This window comes from Narcine bancroftii, chromosome 2, assembly GCF_036971445.1.
Source record: "Narcine bancroftii isolate sNarBan1 chromosome 2, sNarBan1.hap1, whole genome shotgun sequence".
Classification (NCBI taxonomy): Eukaryota; Metazoa; Chordata; class Chondrichthyes; order Torpediniformes; family Narcinidae; genus Narcine; species Narcine bancroftii.
Genome location: NC_091470.1, coordinates 88,315,811 through 88,333,279, shown reverse-complemented (window position 1 = coordinate 88,333,279; position 17,469 = coordinate 88,315,811). Strand labels below are relative to the sequence as shown.

Sequence of the window (17,469 nt, the reverse complement as noted above, 5' to 3'; positions counted from 1 at the left end):
CTGCTTGTGAAGGGCCCAAGCCCAGAAAATTGGTTAACCTTTGCTTCCTTTGGGCACTGTGTGACTCGTTGAGTTTCTACAGCATATGTGCGCATTACCCTCGACCCCATCATCTGCAAGCCTTCTTGTTTAACTCCAGCTGCAAGGAGAGGTTAGTTACTGGCCTAAAAAGGCAAAACTCTGGGAATCTAATCCAAGGACATGAGTTACAATCCCGTGGGAGCAGGGATGGTGAAAATAGGTAGCAGAGATAGGTAAAATTTGAGTGGAAGATAAAGAGTATGAGGTTCAGATGGGATCACTCAAGTGCGTAGCTGGAATCTCTCCCACGTTGCCTGAGTGGCTGAGGGTACACCATGACATTTAAGAATCCAGATTTAAATTACCAACACACCAAATGGTATGGATCAAGTGCTGGTAAATAGCATTAGTATGGATAGGTACTTGAGGATCAGCATGAGTATGGTGGGCAGAAGGGTCTGTTTCTGTGCTGTATCGCTGGATAAGGATGGGAGATTTCTGTCCCTGAAGGACATTGATGAATCAGATGGGCTTTCACAGCCCTCTGGTAGTTTCACTGCCATTAGCTTTTTAATTAAGCTTTTAAAAAGGGACCCTGCATTTTACCATTAATAATCTGGGTCACACAATGCATGATGTTGCCTGTTTTGCAAAACACAGCTTCTATTCACAAAAAGCATATAAGGTGAACACATTGTGTGTTCATTACAGCCAAGTATAACTTAATGAAGTGAATGCAATAACTATTTGGGCACAAGCATTGCTGTTCCAAGTTTGATCTTACCCCTTTTTGATGTCCATAGATACGGTGGTCAACAGGTGAAATGGACACCTCTGACAGAGCAAGACCAATGGAGCCCTGGCAGATATGACGATTGCACAAACTATATTAAATTCAGCACTTAGAGTGGGATTTGCTTGATTGGCAGCTTTTAATCATTGCCTTTCTATTGGTTTCTTTTGCTTTTAGAATTATCACGCTGCGTAACTGTGGATAAAACGTGAACTAGGCCAACGTAAATGGAAGGAGGTGGCAGGTGACAGAAGCATGTTTGAGCAGCAGGAGAAAATAAAAAGAAAGTCAGCAAAAGTAAACACATTTCTAGCAGAAACAAGTGAAGAACCAAGACTTTTATTGAAAGGCTTTGGGGGGGGGGGGGGGGGGGGGGAGAAATATGAACAGGAAAATCATTTAAGAGAACACTGTGTCTGGATTGTAAATACATGTGTCACACTGGAAGGAAAAAAAAAAGCATTTGGGGGAGAAAACACCAAAATAAAAATGTTACACACACAGCAGGATGAATAATAAATCCTAAGCATTACAAGATAATTGAACAGTGTGATTGCGTGCGTAACTGGAACTCAGGCGGACAAAAATAACAACAGAAAATGCCGGAAACTCAACTTGTCAGGCAGCATCTGCGACCAGAGAAACAGGGTTAATAAATAAGGCGAATGGCCTTGTTCGGATGGAAAGTCGTTGTCCCGAAATTGTAATTCTGCTTCTAATTCCTCATTTGCCATCTGTCCTGCTGAGTATATTTCCAGCACTTTCTGATTATATTTCAGCTTTTCAGCATCAATGGTTTTGTTTTTATTACAACAGTTAAAAGCAAGAAACGGGTGTCAAGTGGTTATCTGGACAGGTTTCTACCCTTAGTTTCCAGTCTGCAATGCAGTCAACAGTATAGTCTTGTGTTGGGTTAAACAAAAGCTGTGCAAACCAAAGCTCACATTAGTGTTTTGACTACCTGGGAGGAATTTCTGTTCTTCTCCCATTCAGAGTCGGTTGGGGGGGGGGGGGTGTAGTGGGGGTAAAATAATTCATTAATAATCTATAATTAATCAAATCAATCATTTTTTTGAGATTAAGAAATGAAAGACAAAGGACAAGTACGAGAGAGCACCAACAAGGTGATAAGAAAAGGAGAAGAGGTTAAATCACACAGTCGTCATTTTGGTGACACCAAAGTTGACGGCCACAGGTCTTAGTAACAAGTTACAACTACAAATTGTAAATGTTCACCTTAACGTTAGGCTTTCAAGCTGCAAGTATTGCCTACGTTGTCCCACTGTGCAATTCCACCCGGTAGTAATAGACTGATGTTAATCGAAGTAAAAGGATGGATGCTTCATTGAAGTGCCTGCTCCTTGAAATATTTCTTTTAAATGTGATTGATTGTGAAACAAATGAAAGGTTTTTGCTTTTTAAAAATCACACCTCAATCTCCCTCCAACTAATTCCCTGTCTATCTATTGGACTTGTTGGCTGCAGGACGCATTTAAAATAAAACTGATGTCCCTTTGGGTCAATGTCACAGTAAGGCTACACTACTGCCATCTACAGGTTGATGTATTTTAATTTTGGCCAAGATATTTTCCCTCAGGACTTTTAAAACAATAATAGCAAGCTTATAGTTTTGCCAAGAATATTTATTAGTTCATAATAATTTTATAACAGTTTTATTGCATTGCTAATTAGATAGATTGATAATGATAAGAGGTTTTATATGTAAATAAAAGATTTATTGGAGAGGAAGGCGACTGAATGGTGTCACTCTTGTTGTAAACTAGGGGTGACAGGATGCAATGGGAGTTGAAAATTATCATTTGAATCCAAAACTCAGTTTAGTCCCATAAAAGTTCCCCATCTCACATTAACTTATGCAGAAAGGTTGAATTGAATCACTGCTCCAAAACCCCTAGTATCCAGCACCAATGGGGATTGGTAAATGCCAGTTGTCAGTTGCTTGAGATTGCGTGCTGCGTGGATTGGTGAACTGACAGCCGATTTTACACTTTTATACCTTTTTTTACCTATTTATTTTCAGCAATTCTTTTGCTGGTTGCTTGGATTCTGGAGAACAGGGATTTTACTTATCTGTTATGAGTAGATGAAACCTAATGTTGATAATAATGGAGAAATGTGACAAAAAGATAGCCAAGAAATCATTGGTGCTGAAATTGATCTTACTGTAAATTGAAAAAAAAGATTAAACTTCCTTCATGTATTTCATTTGCCTCTTCCATTTTAGCAAACTTGCTAAAACCTTTCCAATCCAGTGAATTACGGAGAGCTCTTAGACAAGGACTTTTCTATTGCAGTATTTAACTTTGAGAATGAGAGCATAAACACTGGCAGGATGGCCTGTTTTTGTGTGGTAAACCCTTGGTGAAGCTGTGACGGACAGCTGTGCATATGGAAGTTAAGGCATGAATAAGTTGATTCAACCCAAGGCACATTGCCCCTGGGAGAACAAAATGCTCGCTACAGCTATTATTCAGTGACTCCCTGGATGACATCTGTATGGACACGGGTGCTGGATTACACCTGAATTGACACAGGTGCTGGATTACACCTGTATGGACACAGGTGAAGCCAAGACTTGGCTTCTGTGCCTTTGCGCTGTCAAACAGTCATCAGGGAAAATGTGCACTGAGGATATCAGCAGGGATTCAATTGCTAAAAATACACACCTGTGGAGTACACACACATTATGGTAGAGGCTACGCATTCTACTCTACTTCTGAAATTTGGTTCTATTGACAATTATATATTGCTACAAACCATGGGATACATTTTGGGCACACATCCTCATATTTTCAACAGGTAGTTTGATCAAGTTCCTTTTCATGGACCCCTCACTGGAAATTCCCATTAACTGATTCAGGATTTTAGCAACTGACTGCTGTAAGGACACTCCAGTCACACAAGCCGCCATCAATTTTCACAGATAGTACATACCATTCCACTTACACGGGTAGTTTCCATATGGCGACTGAAATCAACCTTCATCAGTGGTTCACACGGACTTGGATATGAAAGGCATGCCACATGACAGCCTCTAAACATAGTTTAGCGCAACTGAAAGATCAACAGCCATTTTGTGAACAGACGATGCAAGAAAGGCGCCGATCTATTTCAACTTGACCTGCTCCGTGGAAGTTGCCTGGGTAGATCATTGGAATTGAGACCTGCCAATGTCCTGGATCGATCCCTCTGTCTGGGAGGTTGCAAAGACACCAATCCTCCTTCAGTTCTATAGACTGTATTAAATTAACATGCTCCAACTGCCATTTTAACTCTGGGCTCGAAGAGAGGCATTGCAGCTGAAGACAGAACAAGGACTGAAAGAAGCCAAAGTATTATTTTTACTTTCTTCTTTGGCCGTGGAAGTGGTACTAGATTCTTCAGAGCCCAGCTTATCCCTACCCCCTTAATCTCATATCAAGTTCAGTATGTGGATTCTGAAGCCAATGTAGGATCCGCAGACTCTGGCACAGGTAGAGCAGGTGAGGTGGATACGTGGGTCATTTCAGTGCATGCTTTCCAGTGTTTCAGTTGGGTATCCAATGAATGAAACAAGATTCTCAATGCCATCCTTCCTCCTCCTTCTTCATCTTGAAGAGATATCGGGTCCTTTGAGAACATTGATTCTTCTGTACATCCGGTAATTTCTTTCCATAACAAGGTCAGAATAGAGTGTCTACTTCAGGAGTTGCCGGCCCATCAGACCTGATGATGCTGGGGATGTTGATCAGGGACAGGATGTTGACACTGGTTTTCCTATCCCATCCCACCAGGAAGATTTTGCAGGGACAATATTGTGGTACCTCTCCAGCACTCGGAGGTGCCTGCTGAAGGTCATCTATTTCTCAGAAGCAAACTGGGAGAGAGGCATCTCTACTGCTTGGAAGAACCAGGAGATTTTGCACCTGGGTGATTCTTCAGGCACTGCTTTCCTCAGTTGGCACAATGCTAAATTTCATCAATGACACCTGCTTCCATTGAGAGGTGGCTCCTGTGTTTTGGGAAGTGGTCCACTAGTTGCAGGACTCATCACAGATCTTTAATGTCCGGGGTGTGTTGTTCCGCAGATGCAGGCTGGTTTATGACCTCTGCTTTGCTGATGGTACTTCACATATGTCCATATATGGATTAATGATCAATTGAATGGTCCATGAACAAGCATATATAGATTGAGGCTTGATGACCGAGGTCATAGGTCTGAAGCTTAGGTTTAGCAATTTTCCCACATGCCTTGCCCATTAGCTCCAGTTGTGCATCATTGCAAAAACTGATGAAGATATTGGGGTGATGATGTCATCCTGCATGACCCCAGACAGAACTGACATCAGGCCTGATGTGAACCCAACAGCTTGGATCACAGCTTCCATGCCAGCGTTGTAAGATGCAGGCAAGTTTCTGCAGGTAGGGAACGCTGCTCAACAATCCTTGGTGATTAACATGGTGAGAGTGAAAGAAGCCATCGACAAGAGGTCGAGAATGCTTCATGCACCTCTCTTAAAAGTGATGCACATTGGAGGTGATGACAAGTGGACCTCTGGGATGGAGTGAAAAGATCCACTTGCACGTGCACGTGCACACAAACGCATACATGTACACACGTACATCCATGCACATACATATGCACACACACGCACAAAAGCAAATCTCTTTATCAAACCTCCAGAAGCTATTTCTCAATTATTTCACTGTCAGTAAGCTTGACTTCTGCTGTTCTCCTGTCACCTGAACTTCCTCTTAAACCCAGCGACTGGTTGTTATTTCCATTGGACTGGGGGCTTGGGGGCTGCTGACATGGAGTAAATTCTGGGAGACAAAACAGCCCCAGCTCACATTCCTGATACTGGGCACCCTGGTCATGGACATTTGTAATATGGAAACAAGCCCTTCAACCCAACTTACTCACACCAGCCAAAGTGTCCCATCCACACTAGCCCCACCTGCCCATAACCCTCTAAACCCATCATATCCAATACTTTTCTTAAACATTGCAATAGCACCTGCCTCAACCACCTCCTCAAGTGGCCTGTTCAATACACACACCACCCTCTGTGTAATAAAGTTAAACTTCAGGTTCCTGTTTATTCTCCCTCCCCCCCCCCCCCTCCCCCACCATTCACCCAATCCATTCCCCTCATGATTTTGTGCACTTTGAATCCTGTTACTGCTTAAAACTTGCTCTTCGGCCTAAGATGACTTAATTTGAAAATGTGTCATCAAGGAAGTTCTTTTGAAGCGAGTACGTGAAATGGCAGATGGTTTTCCATTGATTGAAGATGAATTTTTGTGAGAGAAGTGGATGTAAATATCTGTGCAGGTTTTTCTATTAAAACAGGGTTTAGGGACTCTTTCTGCTGTGTTATGGAAAACAGGCAGAGGAATATTTGAAGAATACCCACGACTCTTTTGTAAAGGAAGCCCTCCCCTCTGCAGTGTAAGAGCTGAACCATCAACATGATTCTGCCCTCATTTTGCATTAGGCTTTCACAGATTTCAAAACAGAGAACATCCAAAAAACATGGGTCCCCATCCCAGCATATTGCTCCATCCCTTCCCTTTCCCCAAATACAGAGACATATTAACTGATCCTGCAGACTTTGGGGAGAGTGTGGAATCAATGCTCCAATACTGGGTCCCTTTTAATTTGGAGGTTCAGCACGGTAACGGGGGCTCCCGGCCCATGAGCCCATGCTGCCCAAGTACACCCATATGATCAATTAACTTTCTAACAGTGCATATTTTGGGAGGACCCAGAGAAGACTCACACATACAAACTCCTTGCAGTTAGTGGCAGATTTGAACATGGGTCACTTGTGCTGTAATAGGGTGGCACTCACCGCTACTGGAGTGGGCATTGCTGATCTTGGGCCGAGTTGAACACTGTGCCCCCATGCGCTATGTATTAGTGACCAATTTCTCACAAAGCCAGAATTACGCATCTCATACATTCAAAAGGATGGTGTAAAAGAGTGAGAGCACTCCCTGACAATCCTTAAGGCAAATACAAAAACGGTAGCATGGTGGATTCCACAATTAGCTTTGTCTGACTGAGATAGGTCTGGACCTCATGGCTGACAATAATGAATAGAAGTAACAACATGACTGTCATTGATTGCTCCAAATACCTGCAGTATTCCTGTTCCAACAACGACTGCACTTGTTCTGTATGCCCTAACCAGCCCCTAGGCTTAGTCAGGTACCTTGCCTTCTTCACAAAAATGCAAGCACAGTCAGCAAAGACGATGTTACTTGGTTAATCTGGAGCAAAAGCCATCCCAGGTCAAGGGACTGTTATGCAAGACAAAGCAAGGCAGACTGAGAGGAGGAAACCAAAGGGTATTGATTCAATGGGAACTTAGATCCCATCCACAAATCTTATTGCGAAGTATAAAGACAATTCCACCACAGTGCGCAATAGATTTTGAGTGAGTGTCAGTCGGTGATCATGATATCACACATCTTCTTGGACCTACTAATCCAATAAACAGCTTTGGCATCTTATCAGAAGCATTTCATCCGCCTGAACCATTGGTCAACATCAGTTTTGGAACAGAACAACCTCCCGTGGTTGCTTCCAGGAATCACTAATCAGTTGCATTAATGGAAATATCCCACAGACAAGTTTTACAGAAGAAGAAGAAAAAAAATACTTCTTGGACTCAAGAAACCTTCAAAGCTGCAGTATAATTTCCCCATCTCCTTAATCAATGACATTTCAATCAAAACAACCTCAGAGTGATAATGGGAACCTTCTCTGGCTGCTCTGAATTAGTTGGTTGATTGATTTGGACAGAAAATCAACAGAACTAACAAATATGCCCCACACACATAGCAGCCAGAAGGGACTTGACATTTATCAAGGTCCCCATTTATCAAAGTCAGGAACCCTTGCATTTGGCCCAGATTTGAAGTAACATCTCAAAGCAGGTCACCACCATTGTGATACTTCAAGTATATAATTGAATAAAACAATAAAGGCATTGAAGATCAGTGCAAGGTTTTCTGTTCCAAACCCTGGAAAAATCAATACTGCAACTTTAATCAACTTTTCACCTCCACAATTCGTCACAAATTAACAAATTTGATCTCCAGTTTATAGACATAGTCAATTTTGAATTAAAAAAGGCGATGAGCATTGCAGAATACTTCCTAGGTGAATTATTCAAAAGGAAAATTGCAAAAACATAACTTAAACTCTCTTACATCCCTGGTTTTCAAACTTTTTCTTTCTACCCACACACCACCTTAAGCAATCCCTTACGAATCACAGAGCACTTATGGCATAGGGATTACTTAAAGTGGTATGTGAGCGGAAAGAAAAAGATTGAGAACCACTGGTTTAAATGGTCATCTTCCATGAATGCCAATTTCTATGTAATATCCATGCCGATTTCCAATTCTAATCCGTTAATCTATCCTTTGGGTGAATTTCCTGTTCTATAATTAGCATTCTTTATATAAAAAAAATATATAGGACAATTATACTGAGTTGCGGTAACTTCCTGACCTTCCTTGTCACATTAATGAAATGTAAAATTTGACAGTTCAGGGATCAGCACATCGGAATAACGATGTGAAAGCCAGTCTTGTCCTGGGAGGGCAGCCACAATGGTCACTGAGACTCTGCTGCCGGCTAATGGACAGGGCGTCACCACCAAGTACTTCTCCCAGCAGTTCTTGTAAATTACCGAATCAGGCCTTTCCAGCTTATGACCCTGTGCTGCCCAACTACATCTGATTGTGGCCAATTCCCCTATAAACCTTATACATCTTTGGAAGGTGGGAGGAAACAGGTGCCTGGAGGAAACTCACGCAGAGATGGGGAGAATGTACAAACTGCTTATAAGCAACAGCTGATTTGAACCCAGGTTGCTGGTGTGTATAGCGTTACACTCGCCACTACACGAACCATGCTGCTCAATCGCAATTTTCATTCAGAGATTAGCAAAATATAGTCACAAAGTCAGTCTTAATTCAATAATGAACAAACTAAATTAGGAGGTAAAACACAGGATTCCGTTGACACTGTGGTTAAGTGAAAAAAAACACACAAATGCTGGAGAAAGTCAGCAGGTCAAACAGCGCCTTTACGTAGCAAAGGTAAAGATATGTCACCAACATTTCGGGCTTGAGCCCTTGCAGACATAATACAGGAGGGGTCCGCTGCAGGCCATAGCCAGCGAGGTCCAGAGCTTCGGCAGTAAGAGGGCGAATTGCCGCTAGTATCTACGCATCGAGTGAGGGTGGTGGGAGAAGCGGAGACGGCAGCGGTCAGTGTGGTGTGAGTACCCGAGGTCCTGGCGGGTGCCAAACTGAGAGGCCTGGAATCGCAGCTGGAACCCACGAGGCACGAGCTGGTGGTGGAGGCAAAGTAGAGAGGAAGGCAACGTGGCTGTGGAATCGAGTCTGGGTGACTACATGGTCATAGAGCTTGGGTGCAGTGAGAAAGAATCCCACAAAACTTCCTGAGGAGAGCCCGAAACGTTGGTGACGTATCTTCACCTTTGCTACATAAAGGCGCTGTTTGACCAGCTGAGTTTCTCCAGCATTTGTGTGTTTTTTTAAACTAAATTAGGAACTCATCCAAGGAACATTCTGCAAGCTGGGACAATAGAGGCAAAATGCATTGTAAGACAGGGAAATAAAGGTGTGGGGTCACACCTGTGACTAGTGACGTGTAATAGCAAGTGTAAACAAGGGCTGGTGTCAAATAACCTTCTTTGTAGAAAAAGTGGGGAACAACTGAAGGGATTCACAGTGGGCTCTTCTCCCACATTCCTGGGCTATGGTTAAAGCTGAGCGAATAGTGGTCAGCTGGTAGGAGATCATCTCCCTGCCATTATTGCAAGAAAAGTAAACAGATAAATAAGGGAAATCAACAGAGAAAATAAATATCCGCAGAGAGCAACCCACAGGGGCTCAGTGACCATTGTGTTAAACTAATCCTCCATTTTATCACCATAGTGCATTCTCATGTGCATCTTTTGTTGAGATGGAAAAAAATGGATCGTGTGGCATGGTTGGCGTGGCGGATAGTGCAATGCAGTGGCAGTGCCAGCGATTGGGACCGAGTTCGAATGTCACACTGTCTGTAAGGAATTTTGTATGTTCTCTCTGTGTCTGCAAGGGTTTTCCCCAGGGGTTCTGGTTTCATCCCACCGTTCTAAACTTACTGGGGACTGTAGATTGATTGGGTGTAAATTGGGCGGCAGGGATGTGTGGGCCGAAATGGCCTGTCACCGTGCTGTCTGTCTAAATTTGAAAAATTAATAGGGGTGCATGGATTTGGCTGAAGCTGTTTGAAGTTACCCTCCCACGACGATACATTTTACAGATGGGCTTATACATTTTGGAGCGCATCTTCAATCTTCATCATAGCTACAATTTCAGTGCAAATAGCCAGTGTCGGCCACATTGTGAAGGACTACACACACCCCTCCTGCAATCGATTCTTGCTCCTGCCACCCAGGAAGAGGTACTAAAGCATTCGGGCACTCACTACCAGATGGCGAAACAGTATTTTCCCTACAAGCTGTGAGGCTTCTGAACTCCGGTGGGGGGGGGGGGGGAGGGGGGGCACAGGGCTAGCATATGTCACATGATTTTTATAAGTGATATCTGTTAATTTTTAAAAAAAAATTCTGATGTAATTTAGCTCCATGGTCCGGAGAAACGCTATCTCGTTTTTTCACAGAAGACTTCAATGGTTATGGTATGAATGATGACATCATGGGCAGTTAATACAATGCCAAGGGCTTTTGCTCCCATTCAAGACTAATTCCTGTTCTGTCAGATTGTGTGCCTAATTCATTTTTGTTTCTTTCCCCTCTTTATTTGTCTCTCTGCCATGTCATCACCTTTTTTAAACACTTTAGAATCTAAGGGCAAGTAGGTAAAGCATTAAAAAAGAAATCAGACAAACCACCAGAAGAAGAGGAAACGAATTGAGAAAGGGTGATGGTTGGCACTCTAGGTTGACCTGAAACGATTGGAACTATGACAAAATTTAGATTGGTAACTGACCAGTAATGGTTCTTCTGTTACATGAGGAGTTATTTCTACTGCTTCCTGGACTTTGATCTTCCACCCTTCTTTCTCGATCCTGAGGGAAAGGAGAAAACACCGTCATTTCTATTCTCTGCGTTTATACTCTGCAGAGAAAATATTCAAGTTCAAGATCAAGTTTATTACCATTTGACTACAACCAGATGAAACTGCAACTCTCTGGACCACAGTGCACACACATACACAGCATATTATAATCACATATATACTTAGTTACCGAAAACTGTTCATCAATCTCACAGCCTGTGGGAAGAATCCATTTCCCAACCTGGCAGTCCTAATTTTGACGGTCCTGCACCTCCTTCCTGATGGTCATATGCCAAATATACTGGATGGAAAGGGCCCCCAATAATTCTTTGAGCCTCATTTGCTCAACCCTCCTGCCGAATGCCATCAATAGAGGATAAGGAGACCTCAGTGATCATCACATGAGCACTTAGCATAGCTCAGCTCAGAATAAAAGGATGTCCCTTCGGCGTGGAGATGAGAGGAGGTACCTTCAGCCAGAGGGTGGCAAACCTGAGGAAGTGACCGCCACCGACGGCAGCGGAGGCCAAGTCTTTGGGGATATTTGAAGTGGAGGTTGATAGGTTCTTGAGGAGTAAGGTTGTCAAAGGTTATGGAGTGAAGGCAGGAGAATGAGGTTGAGAGAAAGAAAACATCAGCCATGACTTGAATGCTGTAGCCGATTCAATGAGCTAAATGGCTCCTCTGGTTTTATGGAACTGGATATTCTGATTTGGACAGTCAATTATCAGTGTCCACTGAATTGAAGACTCGATTTGTTAATCAATATACACTCAATTGCTTTACAGGCTAAGTAGAGGCTATAGCAGATCAATTTTCCTGGGGCATATGTTCCTCTGCCTGGTGTCATTCACACATCTGATCTGATCTTGAACAGCTGTGAAGGGGAGCTAGACGCTGTTGGAGTTGGCATAGACTGATGTGAACTGCCATTTCATGTGCTCCTTCCCCCATCCTGTCTATGTTCGGCTCTCACATATAATCGACGGTTCATCCATCATCTATTGCCTGAATTATCAATATATGTTTTCAATTTTATAATTTCCCTGGTGTCATCAAACTATTCCTAACATATCATTTGTGTCTTGATTATTTTATGTACAATTAATTCAGAGAGTGTGCAGTGAAGGTGACAAATTAAGGCAGAGCTGAATGCCACAACATGGAGCTGAAGGCAGACAAGTGGATTGACTGATAAGCCAAGGAATTCAGAATCAGAATCAGGATTTATTGTCATGAACAAGGCATGAAATTTGGTGTTCTGTGGCAGCATTACAGGGCAAACATTCATATTATAACCACCTTACAACATTACTATAAAAAATAAAATAAAAATAGTGGTGTTCGAAACGTAAGGCAGTGTCTGTGGTTCATTGATCATTCAGGAATCTGATGGCAGCGGGGAAGAAGCTGTCCTTGTGCCACTGAGTATTCACCTTTAGGCTCCTGTACCTTTTCCCCAATGGTAGCAGAGTGAAGTGATGGGTGGTGGGGGGTCCTTGAGGATAGAGGCTGCTTTTTTAAGACGCTGCTTCAGAATTCAATTGCTTTATTCATTGTTATTCAACCAAAAATTGGTGGATTTTTATTTGGGGTGAAACAAAATAAAGACCATTTCCTGGCCATATTACATCACTCTGGAAAACTAATATGCTAAATATGTGAACTGCACTCCTGCAATTTCTGCAAGTTGTCCAGGTAATACCATATGCAATGCTCATTTAGAACCCTGCAATGGAGTGGGCCATGTTGTCCAAGGGAATTAAGTGTTGGACACTCTCAAGATATTATGGACTTGCCAGTTTAGTATCAAGGGCAGAGACCAACCAGGCAAGTTTATTAATCACAATCAACCTTCAGACATACACCCTCCAGTTCAATGATTCCCATATTCAACTCTCCAGTCCATCCTCTGTACATTAATGCCATGATCAGCAAAGTTCCAGCCTCTGACCCATGATGCCTCCCCACTAAATCCCATTGAATCCTTAAAAAAACACAAAAGCTGCAGATGAAGACTAACTGGAGGAACTCAGCAGATCAGACAGCGTCCACGCATAGAAATGGCCAGTCAATGTTCTGCGTCTGATTAAGGATCCAGACCTGAAAGTCTGACTATTTATACCTATGAATGTCATCTGGCTTGCAAAGTGACTCCAGTAATTCTTAGACTGCCCATTGAATCTATTTCTCCTCTCCCTTCTATTCAACTGATTCCTTCCTTTGTTGTAAAGTGCTTGTGATCCCCTCCAACAGCTGCTAGACCCAAGCCTCCCTTCTTCTCTTTCCAAGCTTCATTGGTCTGCAACCCTCCTCCACCTCCACTTCCCTGACCCTCCCATATTCCAAACTGAACATGGTCTCCAATGGAGCACCTTATCTTTGGTGCAGTGCCCAATCAGTTGACCTCAAGTCTCCCTCAGCACATCATTAGCTACTGCAGCCATTGAAGGCATTGGACACATGTTGCTTGGCACGTGGCATTGGCAAAGCCAGATTTGGAGCATTATGTGTAGTTTTGGTCACATAACTATCGGAAAGACATCAATAAGATTGAAAGGAGATTTACAAGGAATGTTGCTGGGAACTGGGTTAACTGGTTTACGGCTTCATTCCCGAAGAGTCCAAGAATGAGGGGAAATTTGATCAAGGTGTACAAAATTATGAGTGAATGCAAGCAGGCTTTTCCCACTAAGGTTGGGTGAGACCGGAACCAGAGAACATGGGTTAAGGGTGAAAGGTGTTAGGTCTGCTTTGTTCATGAATGAGTGAGTCAAACACCAGACTGAGTCGAAATCAAGGTTCTTTGTTCTTTATTGCCGGATTGTAACACTTGCAACTAACAGTGTTAGTTGGAGAAGGCGCATTCTGCCGTTATCAGCAAGTGGTGTTTTTTATATACCTTAGGATACGTACTTAGTAAATTATCATACCATGACATTGTCCAATGAATAAACTGTTGCTATCCTTCTCTGCTAGTTTCCTGCACATCAATTTGTCATCCCCACTCTTATCTTGAGAGTACAAGGTCACAACTGCATCTTGTTACGGCCCAGCACTGGGTGACTCCTTCTACATTCCCAGCTCATGATGTTTTTACCTAACAAAGGGGAAACGCTTCAAGAGACTAGAGGGGGAATTTCTTCATGCCAAAGAGTGATGATAGTGTCAAACAAGCTGCCAGCTCAAGTGGTGAATATAGGCTCAATTTTGACATTTATAGATAATTAAGATAGGTCCATAGGTGGTCCGGGTCTAGGTCATTGCGACTCAGAAGAATAATAGCTTGACATGGACTTAATGGGCCAAAGGGCCTTTTCTTTGCTGTAGTATTGTTCAGTTGGTTCTATGGCATGGACAAGCTGAGTCTGTGGGCTTGTTTCCGTGCTGTAAACCACTTAAGACTCTTCACATTCATCAAGTGCATATTAATTACATTTTAAAAATTTAGACATCTGGCCCACAAGCCCGTGCTGCTCAATTACACTTGATTGACCTACAACCCCATTACGTTTTGAAGGATGGGAGGAAACTGGAACCCCTGGAGGAAACCCACGTAGACATGAGGAGAGCGTACAAACTCCTAACAGACTTAAACAACTTAATTAAGCAACTTCAAGCTGAATAAAAAAGAAGTCCTTTTTTTTTCCCCTGGCAAGTAGCAAGAAGCCCACTGCGCACCACAGTGGTAAGTTGCCTTGGAGAAAAGATGTTACGACTGGAAGCTGCCTTAATTGAGTGATGCCAGCCAGGAAAATGAGATGGAATTACAGACAGCAGGTTGATCTTTAGTGATACCAGGAGGCAACTGTGGATGGTTCACAAATGTCAGCGTCAGAATTTACCTAAACATATCACCCTTTCTCTGCATTCTCTGAAGGCAACCCACAGAATGCTTGTTTCTGATGAAACTACAAAGATGTCGACCAGAGTATTAACACTCACCTCTCTTCATGAGTTGGAACAGGTATCTTTTGCTCAGGGTCTAGCTGTACCTTTGGCAGATCTTGTACTTCCCCACTCTTACGGAAAGTGGCTTGTTGTTTTTGCATCTCCAGCAATTCCAACTGCAAGATCAAAACAGTGAGATTAAACTTACTGGCAAAAATAATAAAAGAATGTTGATGAAATATGCAGAAATTGCTTTGCTATGAAATTATTTTCATCACGGCTGTTAGAAAGCAACAACCAATGAGAGATATGGGGCGGCGTGGTTGGCGAGGCGAGATGTGAGTGGGAAGGGAAGGTTGAGAATTGCTGCTCTAGACCCAATTGTTACTGAAATATTTGGCCTGAGAATATTGGCCCATTTCTTTTGGAGTTCTGAAACCGTGCACACAACGAGTCAATTAGGTATGAATAAAACAATGGTTTTCAAACTTTTTCTCTCCACCCACATGCCACCTTAAGCAATCCCTTACTAATCACAGAGCACCAATGGCATAGGGATTACTTAAAGTGGGATGTGAGTGGAAAGAAAAAGGTTGAGAACCACTGCACTAGTCCCATTAACCCTGCACTCATTCTATGACCCTCCAGACCTCTCCCATCCATGTATCCATCCAATTTATTCTTCAGAGTGAGACGGCGTTTACCACGGCAGATAGCAGCTCATTCCACACTCCCACCACTCTCTGAGCGAAGAAGTTCCCCCTAACTGTCAAAGGTAGATGGATATTTTTACTTACAGTGGTGAGTCTTTGCAATGCATGAACCCTCTCGTCCCACACTGCGGTTGATTTTTCAAATTCCTCATGTCTCTTGATTAGCTTTTCGACTGCATCCACACTGTTGCCTATATCATGACTTTTAATTTGGGGCTCCCGAGAAATAAGCCATGCTTCAACCACTGAAGCGTCCCTTGCAAACTGACAAACTTCTAGTACTAAAAAGGAAAAAAAAAAACAGTTGAATGAAATTTTGATCAGTGAGTCCATGCACGTCAACTTTCTGAATATTTAGCTTGTTCAGGAACACAATATTACCCGCCATTATTTTTGCCTCAATTACAATTTTTTGACCTCATAATCTTGTCCATTTGCAGAATACCAGTGAATCAAATTCCTGAGCTGCGTGATTGGAACTCCTTTTTTAGATCAGGGTTTTGTGGTAGCACCGCAGGTGGTGACAGAGAGTTTAAAAGTTCAGCAATAAATTTACACCCTCTATCACAACGTCGGTCACAAAGACTTGAATTGTGCACATTGGGGACCTGGGGTGGAGGGTGTTGTACTGAGCAGTGCCGCGTAACCACTTCCTGAGTCGGTTCGCGATGCCCCGGCCACTGGTCACTTCTGCGGCAGGGAGGAGACGGTGCGTCACATGGTACGTGGAGTGGGTGAGGATGCCCCCTACCTGGAAGCCATTGCTCCTAAAATTCTGGCTGCACTTCAGCCCCCATGATCCTCATCTATGGTCGCCCGGAGCGGGGGAGGGGGGGGGGTCCCGAAGATCTCCTTGTGGGGTTGCTGTTGGGCCTGGAGAAACTAGCTATACGCAAGTCGAGGCGGTGGGTAGATGAGGGGGTGGAGCAGGCCCCACTCTTTCAGGGTTACGCACGGGCCCTTGTGGCGTGGAAGTATGCGGTGTCCAAGGGGATAGTGGCCAAGTTCTGGGAAAGGGGATCGCGTGGGGTTGATGGTGAAAACCGTGTTTTAGTTTGATATGTAATACTGCATCATAGAAAGGCAGTTATGATTACTGCTTCTCGCTGTTTTCTGACGCATGCTAATATTGCCTTGTGTGTGTGTTTTGTGTCTTGTAATGTGTAGTTTTAAATAAAGTTTGTATGTTAAAAAAGACTTGAATTGCATAGGGTTTCCAGGAGCTTCGTGGCTAGTGCTGGGCAACTTTTCGCCCAACCATTGTTAATTCAAATAATGTGAGGTGACATTTGGGAAAAGAGCTTTTGTTACATCATGAATCCATGCTGCACAGTTCAGTCCAAGATCTTCATCAAAATCATTCCTGCCGCGTACTTGTCCTTAATTTCACCATTTCCTAATCTCAGTAAGTTCGAAGCAAGCTCTCTCACGGATGGTTGGAGCTCATATTTTGGTTTTCAAGCACAATCATTTGACATTTTCCAAATAAATGAGGCTTTCAGTTCAGCTGCTTTAGTGCCTGCTGAAGATCTCCAGTCAGCACTAAATCAACACATCCCACAAAATTTATTATTTTGTCCAACATCTTGGAACATCCAAGCCGTTGCTTTAGTAACTGCTCTGTGCATCTCCCACAATAGGTTTACAATCTGTCAGAATATTTTCCTTTGAAGTTCCCTAACCAACGTGACAAGTTGGGGCCTTCACCTTTGTTAAACTTAAGAGGAGTTTAAGAGCCAAATGTGCAGTTTTCTCCATTCAAAAGTGTTGAAGTGATGCCTGATGATGTCACAGCCAAGTCAATCATGTTTCCCCACTGAATTTTGGCCAAATATAGGTTAGTAGGGAAAGATTCTTCCATTCCATTGGAAACATCTAAATAAAAAGCAATTCTGGATGGCTCAGTTAGCATAGTAGTTAAAGCAACACTGTCACAGCACC

General features: G+C 43.0%; 1 protein-coding gene across 8 annotated transcripts in view; it reads right to left on the bottom strand.

The window, feature by feature from the left end:
• Positions 1–17,469, bottom strand: part of LOC138753873 (spectrin beta chain, non-erythrocytic 1-like) — a 264,090-nt gene that overhangs the window by 45,195 nt on the left and 201,426 nt on the right. For all 8 annotated transcript variants that reach the window (XM_069917405.1, XM_069917410.1, XM_069917411.1 and 5 more), the window contains 3 exons: positions 15,613–15,809; positions 14,870–14,991; positions 10,856–10,934 (listed from right to left, as the gene is read on the bottom strand). In XM_069917405.1, the coding sequence (XP_069773506.1) occupies positions 10,856–10,934; positions 14,870–14,991; positions 15,613–15,809 (398 nt within the window). The remainder of the gene's footprint in view (positions 1–10,855; positions 10,935–14,869; positions 14,992–15,612; positions 15,810–17,469) is intronic.